General features: G+C 56.4%; 1 protein-coding gene across 1 annotated transcript; it reads left to right on the top strand.

Moving 5' to 3' along the window:
• The first annotated feature begins 33 nt into the window (after positions 1-33).
• Positions 34-12,675, top strand: LOC118665321 (solute carrier family 22 member 20). The gene is made up of 10 exons (XM_036326696.1): positions 34-1,032; positions 1,111-1,214; positions 2,582-2,736; positions 4,373-4,541; positions 5,100-5,223; positions 6,317-6,432; positions 7,846-8,060; positions 9,709-9,817; positions 9,998-10,201; positions 11,002-12,675. Exons 1-10 carry the CDS (start codon positions 679-681, stop codon positions 11,093-11,095), a joined length of 1,644 nt encoding a protein of 547 aa, XP_036182589.1. The 5' UTR covers positions 34-678; the 3' UTR covers positions 11,096-12,675.
• Positions 12,676-13,107: the final 432 nt, after the last annotated feature.

Raw genomic sequence — 13,107 nt, 5'->3', positions numbered from 1 at the left:
AGGCTGACGGAGCCCAGGGGTGGGGGCTGCCCTCAGCTGCTGGGAGTCCCAGGTGGAACCCCGAATGGCAGACGGCCCGCCATGGGCTGGCACAGGGCCGGGAGTGGGCCATCCCGGGCCCGCTGGTCCTTGTGGTCCCTGGGCCAGGCCCTCGGGGCCTGGGTGTCCTCAGCAGGAGGGCTTGGCCCATCGCTTCCTGGGAGCCTGGCTGGTTGTGAGCCAGGTGGGGAGTGGGGGCAGGCGCTCCGAGTTCTCTGTATTGGGTTTTGCTTGATGAAACACCATGGGGCTGGAGGATCTGGGGGCCGAGCCCCTCGCAAAACCCCATTCAAAGGGAAGAGGAAGGAGCATTTACCGCTGGGGTCCTCCGGCGAGGGCAGCGGGCAGGGCGGCTGGGCCCGCAGAGCTGGGCGATGGTTGTGAGCCAGCCCTCGGGGACGCTCACTATTCTAGGGGTGAGGGGTGAGAGATTGAAGAATCCGGGAGGAAGGGTCTGGAGGGGGCAGCCCTGCAGACATGGGGACACCTGAGGCTGCCTGGGAGGTGTAACCGGACCCTCTGAGCTGTGGGCACAGGGCATCTGTGGTCCTGACCCCGGGCCTGTTCTTCCACCTCCCAGGGCGCGTCCCAGCCCCTGTACATAAGGCCCTGCCGGCCGGGCTCGGTCAGGCCTGAGGCATGGCCTTCACCGACCTGCTGGACGCCCTGGGCGGCGTGGGCCGCTTCCAGCTCATCTACACGGGCCTGCTGCTGCTGCCCTGCAGCCTGCTCGCCTGCCACAACTTCCTGCAGAACTTCACGGCCGCCGTGCCCCGCCACCACTGCCGCGGCCCCGCCAACAGCTCGGAGGCCTGGCTGCGGGCCACCGTCCCCCGGGACCGGCTTGGGGCGCCCGAGCCCTGCCGCCGCTTCACGGAGCCCCAGTGGGCCCTCCTGAGCCCCAACGCCTCAGCCCCCGGGGCCGCCACCGAGAGCTGCCGGGACGGCTGGGTCTATGACCGCAGCGTCTTCCCCGCCACCATCGTGACGGAGGTGCGCGGGCGCCGGGCGGGCGGGCGGCGTGGGGAGCTGCTGCCAGGCCCCGGCTGAGGCGTCCCCTGTCCCCCACAGTGGGACCTGGTGTGTGAGGCCCGCGCCCTCCGCGACCTGGCTCAGTCCGTCTACATGGCCGGGGTGCTGGTGGGCGCCGCCGTGTTCGGCAGCCTCGCGGACAGGTGAGGCTTCGGGGACCAGGGCCCCGGCCACCCAGCACAGGCCGGACCCTCCCCCTCGCCTCCTGGCTCATTTTCCTTATGAATGTTCATTCGTGTGCGTGCGTGCGTGTGTGTGTGTGCGTGCGTGCGTGCGTGCGTGTGTGTGTGTGTGTGTGTGTGTAGATTGATCATACCTGTGACGCATCCACATTCCTCCCCATTCCAGAAGGCACGAGGGAGTGTGTAGGGAAGCGGCCCTCGCCCACAGCCACCCCACCTCCAGCACCTTCTGGGGCTGCCTGTGCTTGTCCCCCTTCCTGCACCGATGGGGGCGCGGCCTTTTCCTCCCCGCAAGGCCCCTGCATGTTCCTTCAGAAAGTGCTTCCCCTCCTCCCTCTGCCCGCGTGCGGCCCACTCGGGGAGGAGGCAGAACTGACTGTGCGGCCCCAACTGTCCACTGTGGCCCCTCCAGGGAGACAGCAGGAAACGCAACCCGATGCGGGGCCCTGCCAGTCAGCTCCCGCCTCCTTCTCTGGGCCCCTTTCTCCTTCCTTCCTGTCTCTTCCTCCCCTCTGCCTCCCCCTTTCCTCTCCTCTCCTCCCCGCTGCCCCTCACTGTTGCCAGTTCAGGTTCTGGGGGGCCTCCTGGACTCCAGACCCCACCCTCCGGAGGGCGCTGCAGGCCCCAGGCCCGCGGTGGGAGCTCTGGCACTGTGACACCACACAGCCTGGTCTTTCTGGATATGAGTTCGAGTATCTTATCCATAGTGTCTTATCTGTCACCAGCCCCAGCTGGGCCTGTCACTTAGAGGTGGGGGATGAACTTTTTTGCAACACAATGAATGAGTGAGCGAGTCTGTCATGGGGTGTGTGTGTGGAGAGGAATATGCAGCCGCCCCTGCTTGGTCTGCTGCCCTCCTGGACCCTCACAAATGGGGGTGCGATAACCCTGCTCCCCTGGCCTTGGACCCCTCTGTGGTGTGACAAGCCCCCCCAGCATGGCCTCCCCAGTGTGATTAGTTTAAATGAAGACTTGACCCTGGGGCCCCGCTCCCCCTGCCAGGCCCCACCAAGAGCTCACCGCCACCCACTGCTCCTGCCTCTGGGCCTTTGCAGAATCCCCAGCCCTGGCATGAGCTGGCTTGGTAGTGGGGCCAGAAATACTCCTCAAGTGAAGGAATGAAGGAGGGAGCACATTCTTCATTGTCAGTTTTCAACCCCCTGTGCTGCTCCCTCCCGGGCCAGCCTCCACCACCAGTGCCAGGGCCCCAGGACGAGGGTTCTGGTCTGGAGGGGCAGCTTTGGGTGGCAGGGGGCGGGAGAGCTTCGTTCACCCTCCTCCAACAGTCTCTGCGGGGAACCCTAACGCCGTGCCATGGCCCGGCTCAGGCTGGGCCGCAAGGGCCCCCTGGTCTGGTCGTACCTGCAGCTGGCAGTGTCGGGGGCCGCCACGGCGTACTTCAGCTCCTTCAGCGCCTACTGCGTCTTCCGGTTCCTGATGGGCATGACCTTCTCTGGCATCATCCTCAACTCCCTCTCTCTGGGTGAGTCCAGCCGGGGAGGGGCCGGGAGGGGGCTCGTGGAAGGCGGCACGGCAGCCCCATCGTCAGACATCTTACCTGTGTCCTTGTGTGGGATTCTCACCCAGTGACCTCCACTCAGAGCCGCCCAGCAGGGCCCTGAGACGGCTGGGGTCCCAGCAGCAGCCCCGCCGGCCTTGACCATGGGCCTGGGTTGTGATTGGCCGTCAGTGAGTGAGCTGAGAGAGTTGGGTTTATTTCCCGTGTGAATTAGTCAACAATAACCACTTACTAAACACCTACTGTGTGCCAGGCTCTCAGTGTGGGGGTGCAGAGGTGAGGCGAGACCATGGTCCTAGGGCTGCAGGCAGCGCGGAGATTATGTGGATCCAAAAAGGCTGGGGTTCACCTAGGCTGCAAAGGTGCTGACTCATCATTGATGGTGGCGCCATGATTTCTTTACCAGCCCCCTGGGATGTGCTGGTAAAATGTAGGCTGTTTGCACATTTTACTATTTACAAAAAGAATCATGAAAATAAGAATCATTGTATTTCCTTTTCTTTCAACTGTTCATGTCCTTTGCCTGTTTTTCTGTTTGTTTTGGTTGTTTTTCTACTGATTTGTGAGAATTTTTCCAATTTTAGGGAAATTTACCCTTTATCTGTTGAGTTGCAATTTTTTCCTTTGTCATTTTTTTTTTTGCTGGTGTTATGACTTTGCGTATGGTGGGTTTTGCTGTTGTTTATCTTTTTATTTATTTTTTTAAATATATTTTTATTTATTTCAGAGAGGAAGGGAGAAGGAGAGAAGATAGAAACATCAATGATGAGAGAGAATCATTGACTGGCTGCCTCTTGCAAGCCCGCTCCTGGGGATCGAGCCCACAACCTGGGCATGTGCCCTTGATCTGAATCGAACCTGTGACCTTTCAGTTCGCAGGCCAATGCTCTATCCACTGAGCCAAACCCGCTAGGGCTGTTTGTCTTTTTAATGCAGACACTTCTTATTTTTGAAAGATCAGACGGAGGCCTAAAACCAGGACTACAGGCTTTATTAGAGGAGAAGGACCTCCCGGGCTGTCTCGCAGGGGAGGACAGCAGCACGTGCAGGGGTGGGCACGCCTTTTGAGGGGCGGAATGGGAAGGGGTGGGGGCTTAGTGTACTCGGCGCACACTGATTGGCGGCTTACTGCATTGTCCATATAGGACAAGGGCTTAGGGGATTTGGCAGGTGTGGATTGGTGGTCCAATGTATAGTCCATATAAGGTGCATGGTTAGTCACTTAGGTATTTCCGGGCTGCAGGTTACGTCATACTCCACCCACCAGTTGGGGGAAGGGAGGATCTATCAATTTTTATGAAGTTGAGTTTACTGATCTTTCCTTTTATTGCTTCTGGGTTTTGTGATATTCTTAGAAAAGCCTTTCCTGACTCTAAGATTGAAAAAACAACCTATCATGATTTCTTCTACTATGTTTGAGGTTTTGCTGTTTAATTTGGGGCTTAGGTCCACCTGGAATTCCGCCGAGTGCACGGAGTGAGGAGGGGTGCCTTGGCCTGTCTCAGCGGGCCTCTGAGTTCCTCTCGACGACCACAGCGGGGGCGGGTGAACTAAGCAGCCTCCGGGTGAGCGTGGCTGAGCCTGCGTGTTCTCTCCGCAGTTGTGGAGTGGATGCCCACCCGGGGCCGGACCGTGGCGGGCGTCCTGCTGGGCTTCTCCTTCACCCTGGGGCAGCTCATCCTGGCCGGAGTGGCGTACCTGGTCCGGCCCTGGCGCTGGCTGCAGTTTGCCGTCTCTGTTCCTTTCCTCATCTTTTCCCTCTATTCCTGGTACGTCTTGAGCAGAGTGGGTGGGGTGGGGGGTGGGGGAGGGTGCCCCTGTGTGGCCGACCTGTCCCTCTGGCGGCCTGGGGTGTGCAGTGACTGGGACCTGCTGGGTGTGGTGGTGGGCGATGCGAAGAAAGGCGGGGCCGTGGGACCTCGGTCTCCCGAGTATGTGCATGGCTATGGGGAAGCTCCGGAAAAATCCCCGACCTTGGCCTGGGTTCCAGAACAATCTGAGTGCTTTTGCCTTTTCAACTCCTTTGTGTCTCATAACCACCTCCCGGCATTTTGTAGGAGGGGACCTGAGGCACCGCCAAGGGGGGTCCAAGGCCAGACACTGGGGTCAGACCCAGATTCAAAACCGACCTGTCCCGGTCCCCAGCCCCCAGCAGGCTCAGTGTCCTCAGTGCGCCCCTGTGTGGTGTGTTGTGAAGTCCTGGCTCTGCGGCCGGCAGGGCATTTCACCTTAAGGCCTGAAAGAAGGTGAATGAAGCCGTGTTTGCGTTTGGGGAAGAGCGAGTCCCACTCAGCCCTGGTCACTCTCCATCCTCCTCCTGGCCTCAGGTGGCTGCCAGAGTCGTCCCGATGGCTCCTCCTCCACGGCAAGTCCCAGCGAGCTGTGCAGAACCTGCGGAAGGTGGCCGCCATGAACGGGAGGAAGGAGGAAGGGGAGAGGCTGACCCAGGAGGTAGGCGGGTGGGCGGGAGGAAGGGCAGGAACGGTTTGCGGTCGCTGGTGGCCTCCTGATGTGCCAGGATTTACGCAGTAGCTCCCCGGGACTGACCCACCCTCCAGGTGAAGAGGCTGGGAGTAAACAGAGCGGCAAGAGGCTGTGCAGCAAAGGTGCTGACCATTGAATGGCGGTGCGGTCTGGGATAAAAATGTCAGCCGCTTTGTCCGTCCGACTACCCGACTGTATAATGGGGAGATTGCCATTCACACTGACACCCAGCCAAAATGTCAACAAAATGACAAAATGAAAAAATTAAAATAGCGATCATGAAGTAAAATTATTGAAGAATTGATCATAAAAGTACCATTTATTATAAATAAGTACCATGTATCGAGCCCTATGCTAGGCACTATGTATGCTAAGGCCTTTTTACATACATGACCTCATTTTTTTTTATCTTTTAAATATATTTTTATTGATTTCAGAGAGGAAGGGAGAAGGAGAGAGAGATAGAAACATCAATGATGAGAGAGAATCATTGATCGGCTGCCTCCTGCACACCCCACACTAGGGATCGAGCCCGAAACCCCAGGCATGTGCCCTGACCGGGAATCGAACCGTGACCTCCTGGTTCATAGGTCAACGCTTAACCACTGAGCCACGCTGGCCAGGCTACGTGACCTCATTTAATGTCTCACTTTTGCTGAAGAGGAAAATGGAGTTTGGGTGGGTCAGGTAATTTGCCTAAGAACACACCATGGAAAGGGGCAGAACCACTCAGAACCCCTGCTCTTCAGCATTGGCCACGCCTGTCTCAGAGTCTCCACCGAGGACGGGGCGTGGGGGCCCCGCTGGAACACAGGTGGCCGCTTCAGCCTAAGCAGCAGGCAGCGCAGGAGCCGTGGGACTCGTGGGAGCCTCGGCTTCCTCCCAAATCCCCGGAAACAGCCAGCGGAGGGCCAGCAGCCCCAAGACAGAGAGAGCGTAGGACCAGCCACCCTGCCAGGGCCTTTGGCCTTGGCCCTCCTCCCCGTGGGTGAAGGGATACCCAGCAGAGAAACATGTTCTCAGGTCCCTCCAGCCCCCTGATCGCGCTTTCCTGGCCCAGGTGGTGAGCTCCTACATCCAGAGTGAGTTCATGAGCGTCCGCACTTCCACCTCCGTCCTGGACCTCTTCCGAACCCCGGCCATCCGCAAGGTCACGTGCTGTCTCATGGTGGTCTGGTAGGTGACGGGCTCATGCCCAAGACTTTGACCCAAGTTAGAGACATAACTTTTGTCCCCACTGACTATTTTTTAAAAATATTTTTTTATTGATTTCAGAGAGAAAGGAAAAGAGAGAGAGAGAGAGAGAAACATTAATGATGAGAGAGAATTATTGATCAGCTTCCTCCTGCATGATACGGGGATCGAGCCTGCAACGTGGGCATGTGCTCTGACCGGGAAACGAACCATGACTTCCTGGTTTAGAGGTTGACACTCAACCACTGAGCCACGCCAGCCGGGCCACTGACTAACTCTTAAATATGCTTAATGCAACGAGCAGGTGAGCCTTGTGAATCCGATCCTGCTCCACACCCTTCCTCCGGGCCCTTTGGCCTCCGCCGGTGCTGCGATGTGGCCATGGAGGAGACAGCCATGCTGACCCTGGGGCCCCACATCTGGGCAGCGCGTCTCACCTGGGTGGACACCTATTGGAGGCATCTGGGCACCATGTCTCATTCTGCTCTGCCCTCGGGCTCTCCAGGGGGTCTTGGGACGGAACCACTTTGGAAAACCACTTGTGGGTCCAGAAGGGGACAGACAGGAAAACAGTAATTTCCGTGAGGTATGACAAGTGTCCCAATAACGGTTCCCTTACTTGGGGCTGCCGAGGGCTTCACACAGGGGATGGCATTTAGGTGGGTTTGCAAAGACAGTTAATAGCCGGTTTGGCTCAGTGGATAATGTCCGCTTGTTCGATTCTGGTCAAGGGCATGTACCTCGGTTGCAGGCTCCTCCCCAGCCGGGGCCGTGGTCAGGGCACGTGCAGGAGGCAACCAATCCCTGTGTTTCTCTCACATCAATATTTCTCTCTGTCTTCCACTCTCTCTAAAAATCAATGAAAAAATATCCTCGAGTGAGGATTATATAAATAAATAAATAGAATCAAAGACAGTTAAGAGTTCGCCAGGTGAGCAGGAAGAACCTCCTGACAGATACGTAGATAGGCATAAAGATGTGCAATGGATAAAAATACGAAGGCAACCCCTACCTGTTAGCACAGACTGGAAGCTAGCAAATGCCGAGGGAAGGGGCTGATTTAAAACAAATAAAATAAAATTTGCCTGACTGGGTGTCCTGGACATAAAGATAATAGGGGTTGATATTGAGGAAGCGTGGGCTGCAGGCCATGCACTGCCTGAGCTCTGGAGCAGACCAGGCACTGTCGGTAAGGTCGCCAGCTGGGCTCAGGCCGACCGGCCTCCTGTGCCTCAGTTTCCCCCTTGTGCCCCTGCCCCTGAGGTCCTCGTGAGGACGGAGAGTTGACCTGTGAACCCACCTTGGCCCGGGAGACGTTCAGGGGGAGAGTCTGTTCTCGTAGGCGCCCCCTGTGCTGGGACCTTCCCCAGCAGCCTGCTCTGCTGCCTCTCCCAGGTTCTCCAACTCCATGGCTTACTACGGCCTGGCCATGGACCTGCAGAAGTTTGGGCTCAGCGTCTACCTGGTTCAGGTCCTGTTCGGGGTCATAGACATCCCGGCCATGCTGGTGGCCACCACCACCATGATTTACGTGGGCCGCCGAGCCACAGTGGCCTCCTTCCTCATCCTGGCTGGGCTCATGGTGATCGCCAACATGTTTGTGCCAGAAGGTGAGCCGCGGACTTCTGCCATTACCGCCTGGGAGCCTCCGGGGTCTGGGGTCTGGTGGGCAACAGGTACAACAAGGGAACAAGGAAGAGAGAGATCTGGGAAGAAAGTGACTGTCCATCAGCAGGGGTTTCAGTGAGCACTTGGTGCCTAAGGTCAGCTCCTGGTTGTAAATGCCCTCAGGGCATTTCCCATCTTGTCGGGGATGTTAGACAGATGCATCAAACCAACCAAAGGGCTGGCTGGTGTGTGTCCACCTGGAGCCTGGCCAGACAGCATTTCCAGGGCTGAGAAGTTCAAGTGTGACCCTCAGCCGCTGGCCCTGGAACAGTGGTCTGCAAACCGGCCTGGAGACCTTTGAAAACTCCCAGTGCCCAGGGGCCCCAGGCCAGTGCAGTTAGCCTCAGGAGGGGGACCCCAACCCTTAGGATTCAGAAGGCTGTCCAGTGATTCCAGCGAGAAGCCAGGGTTGGGTATCCCAGTCCGAGAGCGTGTGCTGAGCCGAGGGCTCGCTGTGACAACCGTGGCAGGCTGTCTGACTTCTCTGTGCTTCAGTTCCTCCTTACAAAATGGATCGATTATTACTATTGGCATTTGGACAAATTTCTTCCAATCTTTTTTCCTATTTGTTGATTTTGTATTTGATATAATCAAGATACTATTATATACATATGTAAAAAGGATTATGTGTGTGTGTATATGTGTGTATATATTATATAGAATGTATCCCTTTTCACATTGTATGTTGTCTAGAAACGTGCTTTCCCATGTTATGCTGCAACATAAACACTTTTCCATGTTAGGACAAATGCTTCATGGCCCTAATTTTATATTGCTGTGTAATATCCCATCTAGACGGGTGATTTTCAACCTTGGCTGCCCATCAGACTCTCCTGGGGACCTTTAAAAAAATTACCAACTTGAGCCCAGCCCCAAGAGGCTTTGCAAACACAGAGACGGGCGGGACCCAGGTGTGGGCGTTTGATAAACTATCCCCTCCACTTGCAGTGTGCAGCCGGAGTGGCCACAAAGGATGTGCCACCATTTCCCTGCCCACTGCCCGTGCTGGGCATGGGCACTGGGGCTGAGCTTTTGTGAGCAGCAGCATGGTGAGCGTGTGATAACGGTAACAGCAAGCATGTGATGGGCGCTAGCACCTGCGCTCATGGCGTCCTGTCAACCTCAGGACAAGCCCGCGAAGCAGGCGCTGCGTTTTCCTCATCTTCAGAGGACGGGCAGGCTCAGAGAGGTTGCCTGACAGTGACCAGGGTCACCCATCTGGGTCAGAGCCGGGATTTGAACCTGAGCCCAACTCCAAAGCTTGTCCCGGCTCCCCAGCAGGACCTGGTGACTGGTGGAGAGAAGGGGGGAAGGAGGCAGAAGTCAGAGAGGGGCCGTGTGGGGACTCTGGGTCCCAGGTGGGGACGTGAGGTGGTGGAAACCCTGATTCACCCCCTCCAGGTTCTGGGTGCCCTGCCCGCCCCGGCTGTGCCCACCCCACGCCCTATGCTTTCCTGTCTCCTCCCCCACAGCACCCCATCCCATGGCCCTCACCCCCACCCCCACCCTAACCCCAACCCCCACCTCCTCTGCCTCCCTGCTCCCTCTTGGGCTCTGAGCCACCCCTCCCACAGCCTGTCCGCCCTGCAGATATGCAGACCCTGCGCACAGCCCAGGCAGCGCTGGGCAAAGGCTGCCTGGCCAGCTCCTTCATCTGCGTGTACTTATTCACGGGAGAGCTGTACCCCACGGAGATCAGGTGGGTCTGTAGGGGGAGGCGGAGAGCACCTGCCCCAAACTGGGAGCCCCTGGTGCTCCTGGCTGACACCTGCTGGGCTTGCCAAGGCAGGTCCCCCCTCCTTCCTGCTCCGTCCCCCAGCACCCCCGCCCTCTGGGGGTCTAGGCCACGGCCACGGACCTGTCCACATTCCTCGCACAGGCAGATGGGGATGGGCTTCGTCTCGGTCAACGCCCGTCTCGGGGGGCTGGCTGCGCCCCTGGTCACCACGATCGGGGAGTTCAGTGCCATCCTGCCACCTGTGGCCTTCGGGGCCACCTCGATCCTGGCCGGGCTGACCGTCTGCTTCCTGGCTGAGACCCGCAACACACCCCTGGTGGAGACCATTGAGGTGATGGAGAGGAGGTGAGAGGCCTCTGGGCACAGCGGGGTGGGGGCGAACAAACAGGCTGTGGTCCCCAAAACAACTGAGGGCAGAGTGTCCTGTGGCTGCTGCTAAAACGTCACCGCTGAGCGAGAGCTGGGTGTCCCCATGCCCAGCTCCTCCATCGGTGGAGGCTTAGCTTTCACAAGAACAGACCCAACGGCGAATGGTGCAATAGAAAGAAGAATCCGCTGTAGCCCGGCCCGTGTGGCTCAGTGGTTGAGCGTCAACCTATGAACCAAGAGGTCACAGGTTCAATTCCCAGTCAGGGCACAAGCCCAGGTTGCAGGCTTGATCCCCAGTAGGGGGCGTGCAGGAGGCAGCGATTGATGTTTCTCTGTCATCGATGTTTCTATCTCTACCCTACTCCCTTCCTCTCCCTAAATCTATAAAGAAAAAAGAAATATGTCTGGGCTGGTTGCCTCTCCACCTGGGGCAACGTAGGAAGGGCCTGGCATGCCCAGTGCCCAGGTCTCTGCTGTGCCCTGTCCACGCTGAGTCCGGCCCAGCGGGGTGGCCTTGGTTGACTGTCTGGTGTTGGGTCCTCTTTGGAAAACTCTTTGACCAGCAGCTTTTCCAAGTCTGGCTCTTACTAACCAGGCGAGCCTCTGCCACCGTGAGACCTCATAGTGGAGCCAGGACGGGGCAGAAGGGACAGTGGAGACACGTCTCGTGCGTGACACAAACACCCTCGATCATCACGCACACATGCCCTGCCCCTCACCACCTCCCTTCCACTTTCTTTCCGCGTCAGTGTTCCATTTGCCTTCTCATTCCACAGAGCCAAGGGCCTCTCCAGGAAGGATGCGGAGGGGAGGAGCGAAGACATTTCCCTTCAGCAGCTGGGAGCTTCTCCCCTCCTAGAAACCATCTAAGGTGCCCAGGGCCCGGCACACGCTGGTCGTACCTCAGCCGGTGTCCGGCTTCCTGGCGCTGACCGGGGTCGAGCTTGGCCAAGGACCATGGTGGCTCCATCAGCCCATGTCAAAGAGCCACCCAAAGCCAGTGCTGGGGCTGCCGGCAGAAACCAGACCAGCAGCCACTGGCATCACAAATGGATAGAAATTGAGGAGAAGCCATGCCCAGAGGCCGAAGGAGGGGCCGTTTTCCTTCCCACCTCCAACTCGGCCCCTGAAAACCTCTCTTTTCATTCTTGTTCCACCTGAAAGCGCTGGGTCCTTGCAGGGTTAGGGTGACATTTTGGCCCCTGGGTGTCCCTGAAACGGCCCCGCCCACTTGTCCTTGAAAACTCACTGTGCTCCATTCCTGACACATTACTCTCTGCTGCCTTGAGGATTAAAGCTCTCTCCCCTGTGTGTGTGGCTTACCTCCTCGAGGGCACATGTCCCCATGCCAGAGCCTGCTTGCCCCTCGCAGTGGGCCTCGCAGATGGTACCCGCTCAATAAATAGTTGATGAATAAACGATGAAGCCAGTCCCGGGCGATGGAGAGACCTCTACCCATGGTTGCATTCTAGCGATATCACTTTGCAGAAGACATACAGAGGGTGAATCCCTGGCATAGCATAGCTCCCCTCTGACCTCAGATCATTTCCAGCCCAGATGTTCGATGTGTACCTGCATTCCTGACCCTGACCTTCACCAGAATTCAGATTAGATTCATAAGGGATTCAAATCTTGGCCCATTGGGTAGCCTTGGGCAAGTTTCCTTGTCTAACCCCTTCCTCCTAGAGTTTCCAGGGAATCAAACAAGATAAACAGTCCCCTACAGTCCGAGGAAAAGCACAATCTAGGGAAGAAGTAGGAATATCATAGTTTGGGCAAAAAACACCGCAACCTGACATTTCGCCAAGGTCAGTCTTTCAGCAGCCTCGCCCTTGGAGCAGAGCTGGAGTGAAACTCCGCCGGACACTGTCCCAAGGCCCTGGCCTTCATGCACCAATCCCCCAGGCCCTCCCTTAGAAGTAACCTCTCTTTCAACAACCCGATACATGAGCTTTCCTGCCTGAATTGTTCTCAACTCACAGCCCTCAGCAGATCAGTAAATTTGAAAGGCGGAGGGCTGCTGTGCCTGGTCATACTTTAAGATTCACTTTGGGAGTCACCTCTTCCAGGAAGCACTCCCTGACAACCCCTTGCCTACCTCTAGGCTCCAGTCATGCTCCTTATATATCCTCCCTACTGTGTTGTAATGGATCCATTTACATGCTGGTCTCACCCGGTGGCTCCCTGAAGGCAGAGTTAGGCCATCTTGGCCTGGTTCTGTGGCCTGCACATAGTAAGTGCTCAGTTCACATTATTGGGGTGAATGAAATAGGACACTAAAAACAAAAGTGATCTGTCACTGCTGAACGCTGAGGAGGAGGTAGAAAAACTAAATGGAAAATCCAGGTAGAATAGCAAGATTTTGTATGTATTTTAAAAACCAATCTGTGCCCGGCCGGCATGACTCAGTGGTTGAGCGTCGACCTATGAACCAGGAGGTCACGGTTTGATTCCCGGTCAGGGCACATTGCCTGGGTTGTGGGCTCAATCCCTAGTAGAGGGCATGCAGGGGGCAGTTGATCAATGACTCTCTCTCACCATTGATGTTTCTCTCTTTCTCCCTCTCCCTTTCTCTCTGAAATTAATAAAAATAAACACATAAATAAAAATTAAAAATAAAAGGGCACTTTTTCAAGTGTCCTCAGTTTGTTTAAAAATATATAAATAAAATAAAAACAAATCTATTATAAACACCATTTTCTTTTTTTTCTTTTCTTTTTTTTACCATTTTCTTTTTTGAAGAAAATTTAAATAGTGATTCTCAATCCTGGAATCGGCTGTGAGCTTTAAAAAAATATCAGTGCCAGTGCCCACTCCAGAGAATTCTGATGTCTTTAGTTGGGTTTGAGAACCACTCTCTAGAAATAGTTTTCCTAGCCAGT

This window comes from Myotis myotis, unplaced genomic scaffold (assembly GCF_014108235.1).
Source record: "Myotis myotis isolate mMyoMyo1 unplaced genomic scaffold, mMyoMyo1.p scaffold_m19_p_10, whole genome shotgun sequence".
NCBI classification, from domain to species: Eukaryota; Metazoa; Chordata; class Mammalia; order Chiroptera; family Vespertilionidae; genus Myotis; species Myotis myotis.
The sequence above is the reverse complement of the archived record's forward strand: the minus strand, read 5'-3'. Positions and strand labels throughout refer to the sequence as shown.